This window comes from Patella vulgata, chromosome 5, assembly GCF_932274485.2.
Source record: "Patella vulgata chromosome 5, xgPatVulg1.2, whole genome shotgun sequence".
In the NCBI taxonomy this organism is placed as follows: domain Eukaryota; kingdom Metazoa; phylum Mollusca; class Gastropoda; family Patellidae; genus Patella; species Patella vulgata.
The window spans coordinates 29,671,695-29,687,941 of NC_065883.2; the positions used below are offsets into that span (position 1 = coordinate 29,671,695).

At 36.1% G+C, this 16,247-nt stretch overlaps 1 protein-coding gene across 2 annotated transcripts in view; it reads right to left on the reverse strand.

The window, feature by feature from the left end:
• Nucleotides 1–16,247, reverse strand: part of LOC126820488 (YLP motif-containing protein 1) — a 75,283-nt gene that overhangs the window by 52,317 nt on the left and 6,719 nt on the right. For both annotated transcript variants that reach the window (XM_050548496.2, XM_050548495.2), the window contains exons 2-16: nt 15,744–16,112; nt 15,030–15,168; nt 12,036–12,128; nt 8,423–9,533; nt 6,724–6,844; nt 5,381–6,475; nt 4,924–5,111; nt 4,511–4,731; nt 4,262–4,378; nt 3,087–3,354; nt 2,547–2,724; nt 2,099–2,218; nt 1,644–1,820; nt 1,285–1,368; nt 689–772 (exon numbers count right to left, since the gene is read on the reverse strand). In XM_050548496.2, the coding sequence (XP_050404453.2) occupies nt 689–772; nt 1,285–1,368; nt 1,644–1,820; nt 2,099–2,218; nt 2,547–2,724; nt 3,087–3,354; nt 4,262–4,378; nt 4,511–4,731; nt 4,924–5,111; nt 5,381–6,475; nt 6,724–6,844; nt 8,423–9,533; nt 12,036–12,128; nt 15,030–15,168; nt 15,744–16,067 (4,320 nt within the window). In that variant the 5' untranslated portion in view covers nt 16,068–16,112. The remainder of the gene's footprint in view (nt 1–688; nt 773–1,284; nt 1,369–1,643; nt 1,821–2,098; nt 2,219–2,546; nt 2,725–3,086; nt 3,355–4,261; nt 4,379–4,510; nt 4,732–4,923; nt 5,112–5,380; nt 6,476–6,723; nt 6,845–8,422; nt 9,534–12,035; nt 12,129–15,029; nt 15,169–15,743; nt 16,113–16,247) is intronic.

The window sequence follows — 16,247 nt, forward strand, 5'->3', positions numbered from 1 at the left end:
GACTATACTAAATAAAATGGTCGACAATTATCCATATGGCCGTTGTTCTACTGGCAGTTGTTCTACTGGCAGTTGTCCCAGATCCATAGGACCACTATAAAACTACTCTTCTTCTAATACAGTCTTGTCAAGTTAGTTGCTTGAGGAATATTACCTATACTTCTATACTTTATTAATATTTTCTTTTGGTCCTAAACCTTATTACTGAGATTCAATCTTGCCTACGCTGTAATGGGTTTCCTTCATCCATCAGTTGTGCTTTCAGTAAAGATTTAATTCATCACAGCCTCGGATTATAATTAAGTATTATTAACTTAATTTCAAATTTGAATATAAAATGGTGCAATCCCAAAAGTTTAGATTATCTGTTTCAAATTATTTTCAGACGATAATTTGAGACATTTAGACAATAGCGGGAAAATCATATAATTTTACTTTAGACCTATGTCTATTAAATATTAACATTGGCATACTATATTTAGTGTCTAAGATAAGGTAGAATGGCTAATACTTTTTAGGAGATTGGGATGCATTAGCAACACCCATGTAGATCTTCCCCTAAATTTGATCAAGCTGACAATGTGAAATCAACAACCATTTCGTGTAGTAATGCAATGTGTGACTATTACAAGCATTGTTATGGAAAGGGATATAACCCCATTTTTTGTTGTTCAAAAAAAGTACAAACCTCAACAATGGAATCTTCTTGAAGTAACCACCTTATGTCTAATCTCATAAAATGTGAAGGTGTTAATTCCCAACCCTTTTTAATCTGCATATAAATAAAAAATCTAATGTAAAATTAAGAAAAAGACACATAGACTGCAATAAAATCTATCACAACTTTTAAAGTTTTTGCAAAGACAATTCCCTTAATAAATTATGTTAAAGATAGGTTGCCAGGCAGCTAAGTCCTCCTGTCAGTCAACCAGGGTTGTCGGTAATGAAAACATTTACAATACACTAAAATCTGATTAAAATCATCATCAAAAATCATTAGAATTTGTTTGGCTTCTAGTTCTGCCCCATGCTAATGTTTAGAATTCAATGATTTAGCTGTTCAAGTTAATTGAAATCATTGAAAGCCAACATACTTGTTCTTGAACTCTGTATAAATTTAAAGTCAATCAAATGATAACTTTGCACTCTAGATACCAGACTGACGGACAGGGAGACGACAACAATATGCGACGACATTTCAATGTGAGAGTATAAAAATCAATGATTTGAACATCTATTAAAATGTGGAGGAATAAGGTCAACAAAAGAAATAATAATAGTTACCTTCTCTACATCTTTCTGTTTCCAGTTGTGAATATTTCTTTTTATACATGTACTAACGTCTGCTTCAACCTCAACTATATACACCTTAGAAAAGAAAATTCAAATTCAGCATCATGTTTTAGCCATCTTTAAGACAAACAAAGACATTTTATCATGAAAGTTTAAAAATATCAATGTTCTGTAATTGTGTTTGTCCGAATCTCAAAAATTTATATGTTCAAATCACCCTGAAGATTCATCACTTCCCGAGGGACTTTTTCATGGTAAATACTACATTTTATGTGTTATCCAATCATCAAAATAATTTACATAAATGGTGGGTCTATAAGTTGAAAAATACACATGTAAAGCTTACTAACCTGAAAACCTTTTGACTTGGCATAACTCCAAAAATCTTCAAAATGCTTAACTTTTTCATTGACAGCATCCACAACGATAAAAGGGAAGAAACCATCATCAATCGTTTTTTTTAATGATTTGTATAAACTTTGACGATATGCCTCTTCTAATTCCCCTTCATACTGATATTCTAATACCTGTTTGATAGAAAAACAAATAATATATTTTACACTATGAATTAACAATTCAAAATCTCAAGACATTTTTGTTTCTGACAAATACTAATATTTCGTTTATCCTTGCAAATCACACTACTCTTACTGTTCAAAATAAATTCTCTCTTGTTTATCCCTCTCAGAAGATTCTCTCTCTCTCTCTCTCTCTCTCTCTCTCTCTCTGTGTCTCTCTCTCACATCCTTAGAATAAAACTTCTCTCTCTCACACCCACATCCTTAGAATAAAACTATCACCAAACCTTTGTTATAACTTGTTTTCCAGTTTCTGGATCTTTCTCTTTTTTTTCTACTTCAACCATAAAATAATCATCTAAACATAACATTCTAGGTGCCGCCCCTCCATTTGAAATTTCTTTATCCTACAAAGATATAGTGTAATCAAACCATCTGTGAAATTTAAATATAGAAACTTACAGAACAAATGGACTTACAAATCACAATTCCAATCACATTCAATAATTACAACCAAACAATCTTTCAATCCAAGATAAAAAAAAAAAATTTTTTTTTCCAAATTGTGTATCTTTTGATTATTGTGATTATGTTAGACTGAATCCACATACCTTTTCATGGATCATTTCCTTAGAAATAGCTTTCTCTGTGGATAGGGTATCTTTGAGAAATCTTTAAAATATGTTTGATTCTTATCCAACAAAGGTAAAATTTTTGGTAAGAAACAGGACTTACCCTGATTAATTTACTGACATATGTTTTACCAGAACCAGGTAAACCACGAACAATAACAACAATTAAAGGTGGTCGTGAAAAACGACCCGGTTTCACCAATAAATCTTCTATTTTAGCCGTTTCTATTTTTGACTGGAATATTTTTCTGGGTCCATCTATTACAAGTGGGGGTGAATGACTGCAGTAGGAAAGAAAAGTATTTAAATAGCATATATCTTATTAACTTCAAAAAGTTTTATGTTCTACTCTATAATGACATACATTTGCTGTCTTTAAAAAATATTACTTTGAGTTGAAATAGCACTGCTACACTTACTTTGAAAAGTTTAAGCACTAGGTGTCTTTAGTGAAAACGAGAAATGTATAATATAAACACAACCGGTTTGCTATATAGCAGGAAATGAATGACGTTTTAAGCCTTAGAAATACTTCACTTTTTAGATTAAAAAACCCAAACAAACAACAGTTCTAATAAATGGAACAAATTAGATTCTAGAAAGGTTTCTAGCTGGAGATTGCAATAACTATATCCTTACAAACCTGGATGGTAAGTCTCTATTCCATTCACCATATAATCTATCTCTGACTCTATCACGTAATTTATCACGTTCTTTTAATCGTTGTTTTTCCTTGTCTCGGTCTCGATGTCTCTCCCCTCTTTCACGTTCTCGATGTCTCTCCTCTCTTTCACGTTCTCGCTCTCTACTATCACGATCTCTATTTCTGTCTCTATGCCTGTCACGATCTCTGTCGCGTCCATGATCTTTATCACTGCTCCTTTCCCGGATCCGATATCTTTCAGGAGGACCTAAAATAGAAAAGAAAATGTAGAAAGCAATTAAGCACATATTGCCAGCCACAAACATAAGTTAACAATTTTTAGAATATTTCATAGTCACTCTTCTCCAAATCCGGTAAAAGAGTTTCACAATGTTTCATGCTTTCACAACAAAATAATCTTTCAATTTTGCACACGCAACAATAACAATTAACATTAAAAGGAAAATACCTAACTCCAAGAAGATAGGTTGCCTGGCAGCGAAAACATACACCCACAGTCGACTAGGGTTGTTGCATATTTAGGCCTATTCTTTTGTAAATGGGAGGGGAGTGGGGGGGGGGGGGATTTACGAGACAATTTCATACAGAACAGATTATAATTTTCATCATTTGAGGGTTTACAAGGTTCTACATACTGAAACAAGGGCCTGAACTCTGGAAGTAATTTACAGACATTGTTGAAATTAAAATAACGCTAATAAATTTCATACAGATCGGATGATAGCATTTGTTGTTCGAGCGTTCACAAGGTTCTTCATTCTGAAAGAAGGGCCTGAACTCTGGAAGTAATTTACAGACATTGTTGAAATTTAAATAATGCAAATAAATTTCATACAAATCGGATGATAGCATTTGTCGTTCAATCGTTCTTACGACCTAATGAACAATAATCAATGCAAATTTGAAACAAATCTGTCATACCCGAAGAGTGTTTACAAGAAATATGTCAAATACCACAAAATAAGTCCTCATATAAACATGGACACATACAAATGTCATGTATTGGTAAAAAGATGTGAATAAACACAAGAAGTGAACAATACTACTGCCATCCTAATGCTTTTAAAATTCTTGTGACAGGACAGATTAATGAAAGCACCCAGTATTTATGCTTGCTTAATATACAGATTGACAGCAAAACAATATAAACATACTTCTTCTGGAATCACTTGTTTCACTAACAGGATCCATATTTTTACCATGTCCATAATCTATAACTGTTTTAGGTACTTCAAGTGCCGGGGTTGCATCATCATCTATTGTTGTTGCCACTAAAAAAAATACAAATTATATTCATTAAAGAGCAGGACATGGCACCTATCTAAAATCTTCAAGGATGGTGAGGGGACAATAATCACTATCATGGTCAATTTTGTTATCTTTGTCAAATACAACTCTCTTACCTCTGTAAGGATTGCGGAGTGGATCTGTGGCATAATATGGATCCACTTCCCTGTCTAATGGTGGCAATCTATCTCTGGTATAAGGATCAAAATAGGGATCTCTGTCTCTTGGAGGGAATGGATCTCTATCATAAGGATCTCGTATAGGTGGGGGATAGTAAGGATCTCTGTAAGGATCACGATAGGGATCAAGTGGTAACCTGTCTCTCATATAGGGATCACTGAAAACAGATGAAAGAAAGTGGCACATTATTGTTAGGTGGGATCAATTTCTAGTGAACATTGGCCATTTTAAAACTAAAAAGTTAATTTACAGTGTGAATCTAGTGTTAAAGTGTAGCTACAAACCATAAAAAACAAATGCTTGAAGCTATATACTCAAGGCAATTTAAAATGATAAATAAAGTACGAACCCATATGGATCTCTAAATCGATCAAAATATTCTGGTGGTGGAGGTGGATAAGGGTCCATTCTTCTGTCAAAGTAAGGATCCCTAGGATCTAGATCTCGTGGGTCATGGTATCTATTATCAGGATGGGGTGGGGGGAGGTTGTCATCATGCATATTATGTTGAAAGGGACCACTTACTCCTTCACCTCCCTACAATAAAAGAATTCAATAATCAATTGCAGATGTAATTCTTCAGGTTATATATATGTACATGTAGATTATGCTTTTCTTTAGGGACCTAAAAACAAGTATTACCAACCTTCAGGGATAATTTGTGTAAGCACCAGTATTCAATTAACAGATGTAATTCTTTAAGTTACATGTATATTATGTTCTTCTTTAAGGTTCTCAAAAAAAAAAACCCCATTATAATTAAATATTCATATACATGTTTCATTTTGTTAAATAATGTAACCCACCTCTGTAGCACCTTGAGGCTGTTCATCTTCAGTAAAAGCTTTATTTTCAGTATCAAACTGTAAATCACCTTCTTCATCTGGACAATTATCATCAAATCTTCCTTGATAACTTCCATGGAAATTTCCTCTTTGCCCACCTCTCATTTGACCAGGTCCACCTCTTGGCAGACCACGACCTCCTCTGTCTGCACCACGACCAAAACCACCCCGATCCATACCACGACCACCTCTTTCCATGCCACGACCACCTCTTTCCATGCCACGGCCACCTCTTTCCATGCCACGACCACCTCTTTCCATGCCACGGCCACCTCTTTCCATGCCACGACCACCTCTGTCCATGCCACGGCCACCTCTGTCCATGCCACGGCCACCTCTGTCCATGCCTCGACCACCTCTGTCCATGCCTCGACCACCTCTGTCCATTCCACGACCACCTCTATCCATTCCACGACCACCTCTATCCATGCCACGACCACCTCTGTCCATGCCATGACCCCCCCTATCCATGCCACGTCCACCCCTGTCCATGCCACGCCAACCCCTATCTGAGCCACGCCCACCTCTCTGCATACCCCAACCACCTCTCTGACCAAATCCTCCTCGCATACCAACTTGGCCAGGGGTATCAAAATGTTCCATGACAGATTCATCTTCTTGTGGCTCTTCTTCTTCATATTCATCGTCAAATTCATCATCATTCTGAATTCCTTGGCTTCCTGGGCGCCATGACTGAACCTTTCCACCTATTCCAGTCTGACCACCTCTTCCACCAGGGCCACCTCTTCCACCAGGGCCACCTCTCAGATTCATGGAACCACCTCTTTGATTCATAGGGCCACCTCTCTGATTCATAAGACCACCTCTCAGATTCATGAGACCGCCTTGGTTAACAGCGCCACCCCTTTGGTTCCACACACCCATTGGACCCCCTCTCTGGGCCCCAGGACCTCCTCTTAAGGCTCCTCCAATACCGCCTCTCATGCCTCCTCTTTGAGAATCATGACTTCCTGCACTTTTTGGTCTACTGTCCTCATCTTGACTCACTTGATCTTCATCTTTCTTTTCAACACTATCAACATTAGCATCCTCAACCTTGAAAACAAATAAAGATAGCCATGCAAGTGTGGAAATACGCCCACACAGCAACTATGTCTCAACTGCAGCTTATCTAAGCTGAAATTTGTCATGCCACTACTCAGTAACACTGTGGAAATATTGCCAGTGAAATAGACTAAAATTAAAGCGGGAACATTTGTAATTGATGCGAGTACTATTGGCTCTTTCCCTTTAAATTTTTTGAGTGGACTAAGCCTTTCTGAATATCTAGCATCTGATCTTACCTGGACCTCATCTAGAGGCTCATCATCTGGTTTAACGTTGTCTTCTTTCATAGAATCATCAATCACCTCCCCTTGTTGAACATTTTCTTGACCATCATCATCATCATCATCATCATGGTCACTGCAATAACCGAAATTTTAGTAATTTTAATCAATACGCAAGTCTCAATCAGACATGTCTCTCCCCTTCCCCCCCCCCCCCCCGAAATCCCAAAATAAATATCTGACATATATTAATTAATAGCACATTTTTTTTTTTTTCAAAAGTATCAAGCAACCAAACTGATTATCAACTATAAACTAAGCTTCATCACTCTCTATCGGATAGAATCAAAGTTATCTTGTCCCAAAGCATCGACCAATGAAATTGCTTAGCTCTGCTTAGCATAAGCTCGAAATGTTAATCATTGAACTCAGTCAAGATATTCACCTACTGAACATCTACATTGAGTTTAAAGGAGCTAAATCGCTAATATTTGGGATCTACAAATTGACACAAATGGGTCGAAACGTATATAATAATGTAATATGAATGTAAATAAACTGATTTACATTCAATCGTTTCCGTTTTTACTCTAATTTCAAGGCAGTTATGTTCCACGAAATACGCCAGAAGTCTCAATCGAATGGCAATCTCTAGCATCTGGTTATTCCAGTCTACACTGGAATATAAGAATATGGGGTCACCGTTTGACATGACTTGCAGAATATGTCGAACCTCGTTCTTCGAGTCGTTTGTTACAAATTGCGCTGAAACGCATTATGGTACACGATTCGTGTACCAATCGTAAAATGTTTATTTTGTCTTAAATATTGGATATCAGAAGCCCATCTTTTCCCGATAAGATCACAACACCAATGTTGATTAAAATTGACAACTAATTTGTGTTTTCAATGTCGAAGATTTTGGATGATATTGAGTTAGAGACTTAGCTACTTTAACCATTCTACCTCAATTAAAAGCAGAGTTGTTATGTTCCAAACTCTTGACCAATCAAATTGCTCAACACTCCTTAGTCTACGCAGAAAATTCTCATCATCGAACTTAGTCAAGGTAATGATACAATGAATCTATACTCTGCGTTTCATCACTCTCACTTTAATTAAAACTAAAGTTATCGTGCCCCAAAGCATCAACTGATCCGATTGCTTATCTCTGCTTACCGTAAGCAGACAATGTTCATCACAGAATTCCATCAAGGCATTCACCTAATAAACACCTACACCAAGTGTGGAAATCGTGGCTCAATTAGAAAGAGAGTTTTTGTGTTCCAACGTCTCGTCCAATCAAATTGCTTATCACTCTGCTTACCCTCAGTAGAAAATGTTTATCATTGAACTTAGTCAAGGTATTGATGTAATAAAGCTATACACCAAGTGTCCTCACTCTCGCTTAATTAGAACTAAAGTTATTGTGTCCCAAAGCATCAACCAATCAAATTGCTTATCTCTACTTACCCTAAACTATTTTTATATATCAATGAGCAGCAGATCAGATTCAAATCCAGCGAAAATCCGACACATAAGATGTCATCAAGAGTTGATTAAGGTCTTTTCATGTTAATAAATGTCCAATTAATAGTTTATACAACATTTCAGGCCTCAAGAAAGATCTGCAATAGGCAGATTTAGTTCTTGCATAAAGTTTGCTTAACTGACTGAACCTATGGATTACAAAATTATATGAATTAGTACTCACTTTTCAGAGCTTAACATTGGCATTCTCATTCCTGGCATTCCACCGCCTCTCCCTGGGAATCTAGATCTGGGACCAGAATCCCGAATATTAGGTGCTCCAAATCTTGGTCCAGGGCCAGCCGGTCGCATGCCCCTGCCACCTGGTCCAGAGAATCTAGGACCTCCCTGTGAAGAGAAATTATTTTTATCTTCATCCTCCAATGACTGGTAACCCTGTGGCCCTTGATATCTTGGACCCATTCCACCACGTCCCCTAAATCCTACATGTCCCTCAATCATTCCACCTCTAGGACCTTGACCTCTGTTGCCTGTCTGAAACATCTGTCCTCGAACTCCACGACCTCTGAATTGACCTCCCCCACGCTCTGAAGAGATTGTGCCATATTCATTTTCAGCTTCTTGCATTTCATCATCAAGTCTCTCAACAGTATCATCATCATCATCTTTATCATTTGGATTATTTACAGACATATCCATTAAAGATGGCAAGCCACTACGATTCATTCCACCTCTTCCTAATGACTGACCTTGTCCTCTCTGACCTTGAAAATGATTACCACCTCTGCCTCGCATGCTACCTGAACCTCCAAACCTAGCTCCAACTGGACCTTGATTAAATCTATTTCCTGGCTGTCCTCCATAACTTTGATTATGCGATTGACTGTTTTCAGGTTCATCTTCAGCGCCTTCTAAATCCATGTCGTCATCATTGCCAGCATGCTCACTTCCATTATCACTCTGAGGACGGGAACCTCCTGGTCTAGGACCACGAGGACCTTGAAAGTTGTGATTAGGAAATCGTTGGTTTGGTCCTCCACGCCCCCTCTGTCCTTGAAAGTTTTGATTGGGTCCTTGGAATCTCTGTGATCCTCCATATTGTTGAAATCTTGGATCTCCTCCCATTCTTGGCCCTTGCAAGTTTTGATAACCACCTTGATATCCCTGGTTATAGCCCCCATAACCTTGATTCTGATAGCTAGGGGTTGACTGGTGACTAATGTTTGTGATATTTTGTTTACGTGTTTGAATGTCTGTTTTTCGTGACTCCATTTGTTGTTCATACTGTTTCCACTGTTGTTCATATTGTAGAAATTGTTCTTGATTTGGATGATCTGGAAAGTAAAATTAAAATGAATTTTAAGTCATATTTGAAAAAAAAAAGTAGGTTTACAATTATGGGTATATAAACTTCAACTTTTGTTTCCCATACATCACCATGTTTATATAGAGAGAGAAAATGGGGTTTATAATGACATAACATACATAAATGAAATGAAATGGAGTTTAACGTCCTACTGTTCTGCTCCTAACCTGGGCTAATGAAGACGGGCATACGCCATACAGTGTGCTATGAGGGAAATTTTGCCCGGACAGCGGCACTATGGCCTACTCTTATATCGAATTCCAACTGTCAAGGGATCTTTTACGTGCACGCCAATGTGTACACGGGACCTCGGTTTTTCGTCCCATCCGAACGACTAGACAGCTTTCCTTGTCAGCCCCTCCGTCCTGCATCACTGACAAGGGAGAACCACGCCGGAAAATCTGGATGAACTTTCTCGGCCAATGCAGGGATCGAACACCCGACCTCCAGGCTAGCGAGCTAGCGTCTTACCCACTTAGCTACGTGATCCCCGACATAACATACACTAATCATACCTAGTTCATCTTAGAACTAACATTTTACCAAATTAAACCGGCATTATGGAATATAAGATAAAGAGCTGAACTTTCTTGCTATAATAATTAATCCAGTGGTTGTCAGGCAAGATATGGCCACATTTTGCAAGGGGTGGACAGAGAACAAGCTAAAAACAAAAGCGATTTTTCGTAAATTCAGGGGCCATAATCCAGAAACTTTTACACAATTTTCCCTAAATTCGAATTCAACCTTCATTATGGTGGAATGGTGATATATTTAAACGGTTTTTAAAATGGGATTAAAAATTATAACCGCTAGAGCATCCAGAAGCTTAAAAAAAAAAAAAAGAATTTTTTGTACAATCAGAGGCCACAAGTCAGGAAGTTACAGTCTGATGTGCGCAAAAAGCGAAAGGAACCAAGATCTTTGGGACATAAACATATATTTTAAGTTTCATCAAAATCTGATAACAATTGTGACTTCTAGATGGTCATAACAACCTTGGTACATGTATGACATATTTTTACACTATTTGCGTACAAAGAGCTGCCATTTTGTCAGGCAGTTTTGGTCCAATTTTCACGAAATTGGAACTCGAACGTCATTAGGGTGTAACGGTGATCAATTGAAATGTTTTAAAATTGGATAAAAATTGTTCAATCAGGGGCCATAATCCAGAAAGTTATGGTCTGATATGCACAAATATCAAAAGGGACTGACATTTTTGGAATATAAAGATATGTTTTAAGTTTCATCAAAATCAGATAAAAAATGTGACCTCTAGAGTGTCCGTAACCTTTGTACATGTATTACATACTTATACACAATTTGAGTACAAAGAGCGACCATTTTGTCCGGCACTTCCATTTTGATTTTCCCGAAATTCCAATTCAACCTTCATTATGGTGGAATGGTGATGTATCTAAGCGGTTTTTAAAATTGGAAAGAAAATTGTGACCTCTACAGAATCCACAAGCTAAAAATGAGATTTTTCGACTAATCAGGGGCCATAATTCAGGAAGTTACATTCGGATAAATGTGATTAACAAAAGAAATCAAGATCTTTATGATAAAAACATATATTTAAAGTTTAATCCAAATCGGATAAAAACTGTGGCCTCTAGAGGGTCCACAACCTTGATATACCACATTTTTACACTATTTGCGTACAGGGGGCGGCTATTATCTGATTTTCACGAAATTCGAACTCAACCATCATTAGTGTATAACTGTGATATATTCACACGTTTTTTTTTTTTAAATCGGATAAAAATTGTGACCTCTATAGGAACCACAAGCTCAAAACTCGATTTTTCATATAATCAAGGGCCATAATTCAGGAAGTTACGATCCGATATGCGCGAATATCGATAGAAACCAAGATCTTTGGGTTATAACCATGCATTTCAAGTTTCATCAAAATAGGAACAAAAATTTGATTTTAAACATAGGTACTTCAAATACCAACAAGCAAATCATAACGCATCCCCAACTTATAAGGGGTCTTTAACAGTGGAAGGAAACCGGAGGACCCAGAGAAACTCCACAAGGTTCCACAAAAGATTCTACTCCTTGTCACGTACAAGTGAGGGATCAAAACCAGGTCACTTGATTAACAGATCTAAAATCTAAAGATCACTCCGATAAACCATTCCACCACACGAGATGATATTTTATTTTTTTTAACAGTTTGTGTTTGACATACTCCAGAAGTACAAACTAACAGCTGTAGCACGAATCAGGGTTCAACGCAATGAAAAATATTGAGTGAATTCTGAACGTGTACAAAGTTACTATTTTATTTTCTTATATTTACTTGAGGGTGGAAATATGGCAGACATCAGAATTTTCTCGCAAGATAAAATATTCTGTGAACTGTAAATGTGTACATGAAAAACTTATTGGAAATGAATCTAGTTCACACACTATTCAAAGACTGTCAATGTGCCTCCATATCAACACAAAAACTTACTTTTATTTTGTTCTTTCCAGTCATCGTATTGTTTTCGCCAATTTTTATATTGTTCTTCAAATTCCCTTTCTTCTCTTAAAATGGATTGAAATTCTGAAAAAAAACCCAACATAATATTGTTCAGAAAATAAAAAGAGGAATGAAATATTTTTATTGCTATTTGCATAAATATCAGTGACTACAATTTACAGATTGGTATTGCAAAACAAGATTAGTTATGGAGATGTATGTAATATATATAGTATAACTGGGAGTGAGATGAACCTTACATCTGGATACAAGCACTAAATGTTAGCCCCTTCAATTTTCAAAATAGTTGACTGAACTTTTCTTCTTTTCTTTCACTGACTTTTGCCCACTAGACAGATTGAGATGATTTTATCAGCCCACATTTTCATGCTGTTGCATATTATGTTCTCCAGACCTCTGTTCACAATTGTCTGTTTTCAGTCTAAAGGTCACAAACTTTTATCCAATTTTGATAAAACTTATAATATACAAATATGTATATTTCCATATGATCTTGGATGGGCATGACTTTGGAGTTCATCATACCACTACTTATTGGGTTATGGCCCCCCCTTCGACCTTTACGTATATAATTATGAACTGTGTACATGTAAGTAAAAGGGTAAATTTTGGGACAGTGTCTATTAATGTTGGTAATTAATGTCCTGGTGAGTGTCTTTATTAGAATATTTTGGGTGGCAGATTTTATATTGTAATGTATGGATCTGGGATTATATTGTCAAGGTCATGGTGTGTTACTTAAGTAGTGGAAATCTTTTAGTCTTTCAGTTATAAAGATGGTCTCTTTCTGAAAACGTTTATCAGGTGATCTCTGATTCTTTGTCTTAATTGATTATTAGTCGATGTAGCTTGTAAAAAACTTAATTACATGCATGCATCTTTACCACATGTTACAGATTTTCAGCAGGTCACACATCAGCTCTTTCCAGAAACGGGTAAGCTAATTATTTTATAAATATTTCATTTAAAAATGCATTATGTAAGATTTAGACAAAAAATAAATAATGAAAAATGAATATATTGCAAATTTCATTCAAATTACTTTTTTCTGAGTGAAGTTATGAAATGAAATGGGGTTTAACGTCCTACTCCGACTGGGCTAATGAAGACGGGCATACGCCATATACAGTGTGCTGTGAGAGACATTTTGCCCAGACAGCGACACTATGGCCTACTAGTACTACTCTTATATCAAGTTCCAACTGCCAAGAAATCTTTTAAGAAATGTGTAAACGGGACCTTAGTTTTTTGTCCCATCCGCACAACTGTACATTGTCCCAAGAAAGTTCCTCCATCCTGATGAACTTTCTCGGCCAACGCAGGGACGGAACATGTGACCTCCAAGTAGTGAGCCTACATCTTACTCACTGAGCTATCGTGAAATAAGATGTAGCACAGATTGTTTATTATCACTAGTAAGTAACGTCATTGTCTATTTTATCATTAAATTTCCAAATTTTGCAGGCGTAAAAATCCATTTAAATCTTTACCATCCAAGTAGTTTAGAGAGTTGATTATGGGCTTGTCATGTTAATGAATGTCTAAATAATTTTTTATATAACATTTGAAAACAAAATCAAGACATGCAATAGTCCGCTTTAACTCTTACATAATGATAATACTTCTTTAATTGTTTAATTAGGTGACTTTGAAAGTGAAATACTGGTATGAGAATGGTCTCATGGGTGTTTCAAATATAATTATGTATGTAATATAATATAGTAAGTCACATACATGTAGCTAATAGAAATATTAGTACACATAAATAAAGGCAATTATTGTATGTACATATATTTTCAGGGCCAAGCATAAAATATGTTTGTGTGTTTGTAGCTTTTCGTAATGTCATCATAATTTTTGTTTAATGATTTTTACGGTACATGATCTATACATATGTAGAAGATTATGATATATAGCGGAACCAGCATCTGATTACCTGTTTATGAGTTTTACTAAATCTCTTCTAAAACAGTATCATGTGTTTGTGGATTATATAATTTATAAACTTATTTAAAACACTTTCTCTGGTTTTCAATCAAGAAGTCTATTGTCCTGAATTTCTCAGGATTTACTTACTACCTTTATCACTTTGAAGATGATGGAAAGGTAGGTCTGTGACATGTATAAAAGTTGTGGACCCTCCATGGCCACCACTTGTGGTCCGAATCAAATGAAACTTAAGATAAGTTATGGATAAAAATATCTTGTAATCGTCTGATTTTGGGCGACATCAGACCGATAGTTCTTGGATTATGACTCTTGTGAATTGTACAAAGTTTGTGGACCCTACAGAGCACTCAATTTTTGTCCGATTTAGATGAAACATAAAATATATGTTAAGGATTAATAAAATAGGAAAATTTGATAAAAGTCGACCATCTTGGATTTTCGAATGGCTAATGGGCTTCTTCAAGGAGTACATGTATTGTGCCAGTTTTGATAGTTGTATTCACATTTGAATGATTTTCAGGTTTTAATGCAGTTAACTGCTGTACTAATAGCCTTAAACTTAAACACCTCTAATGCAATCAAATGGTGATTAACAACATAGTGGCTAATCACTGTCTTTTGATTAATAATACTGTATGTAATATAATATGTTCAATTTGTCTTTTGATTAATAATACTGTATGTAATACGTTGAATAAGAACCAATGTAACCATGAATCACGAGGCATATACAGGATCAAGTATCGTTGCAGCCCTAACAGTACATGTGATATACATGTAAAAAAACAATGTACATTGTATATAAACACATGTCAAAGCACAACAAAATTAAAATTCCTACAACCTTAGTTGAAATAACTCAAATAGTAATAAAAAATTTATAAGTTTGACCCTGCCAACACCTTAGGTTCTTTTCCATAATTGGCTGTACTGTAATGTTACATTTCCGAGTATAAATACAGACATGTAAAACTGTTGTGCGACTTGTAGAAAGGAATACATTGTACTTCTTACCTGGAGATTGATTCAGGTGTGATGCTTGTGGTGTGGATTGGAGTGGAGCTGAATAATGTTTCTGTTGTTGCCACTGAGCTGCCTGAGCTTTTAAATTATTTAACTTTGCTTGTTCTTCTGGACTAACTGCATTCAATTCCTATATTTACAAGAAAAATACTAGTACAATACAGAGCTTGAATTGTGTGCTATCTTCTGCACAATTAAATCCATATTCAGTACATGTAGTTTAAAAGAGAGGTCCCAGTTTTATTAAAAACAATATATTTTAAGTACAGGTATGCAATTAAATCAAATGTCAAAATGAGAATAAATAGCCATTTAAATCTAATTTGTCTGGAAGTCTCAGCTCAAACCATCCAGCCGTTTGGAAATGATCGCCCAACATAAATCTTTAATTGAACTGAGCTCAAAGTTCTAAAAGATACAATGAATGTACCATCACAAACATATACATGTATTAAGTACACAGAAATGGTGTCTGTCTCGTCTCATGGGTCTTTACAAGATATCCTAGTAATATTTTCGATAAACACCCTGAATTTTAAAATGGTGGGCTACATGTTGTATTTCCAATCTCTTCCTTTTGTGGCATACTCATGTGACTACAACTAGTGAACTGTTTACACAACTTGTTGAGATTCATTATGTTCATTATTTGAAATCAGCGTAACTCTTGCTGGTGGACAAATTAGTTCGTTGGTTTAGACTTACCTTTTTCTTTTCTTGGGGTGGTTCAGTGGGGGTTTCAGGCGGAGGTTCATCAGGTAACGGGGGTTTATCATCAGATGGAGGTTCTACAGGAGGGGCTGGATTAACACCAGATGAATCTTCCGGTTCATCAGCAGGTAATGGTGGTTGGGTTTGTGATGGGTTCTGCCACTGTCCGCCACCCTGCTGATAATACCATTGTTGCTGTTGTTGGTAGTTCATGTTCCCTTGTCCTTGTGCTTGCCATTGGCCTTGTTGTTGACCATACTGTTGAAAACCTTGGTTAGGGTAACCACCCCTACCCATCTGCTGCCAATTCCCATACATAATTAACAGTTTATTTTCAGAGTTCACTCTTCATAAGTTAATCATCTGTAAATTATAAGATAATATAGATAATTAATAATAAAAAGTGGCAACTACACGTTACGTACATGTGTATAAAACTTCTTGAATGTACAATGAACATAACTGAAGAGTTAAAAAAAAAACTTCATAAAGAAGACT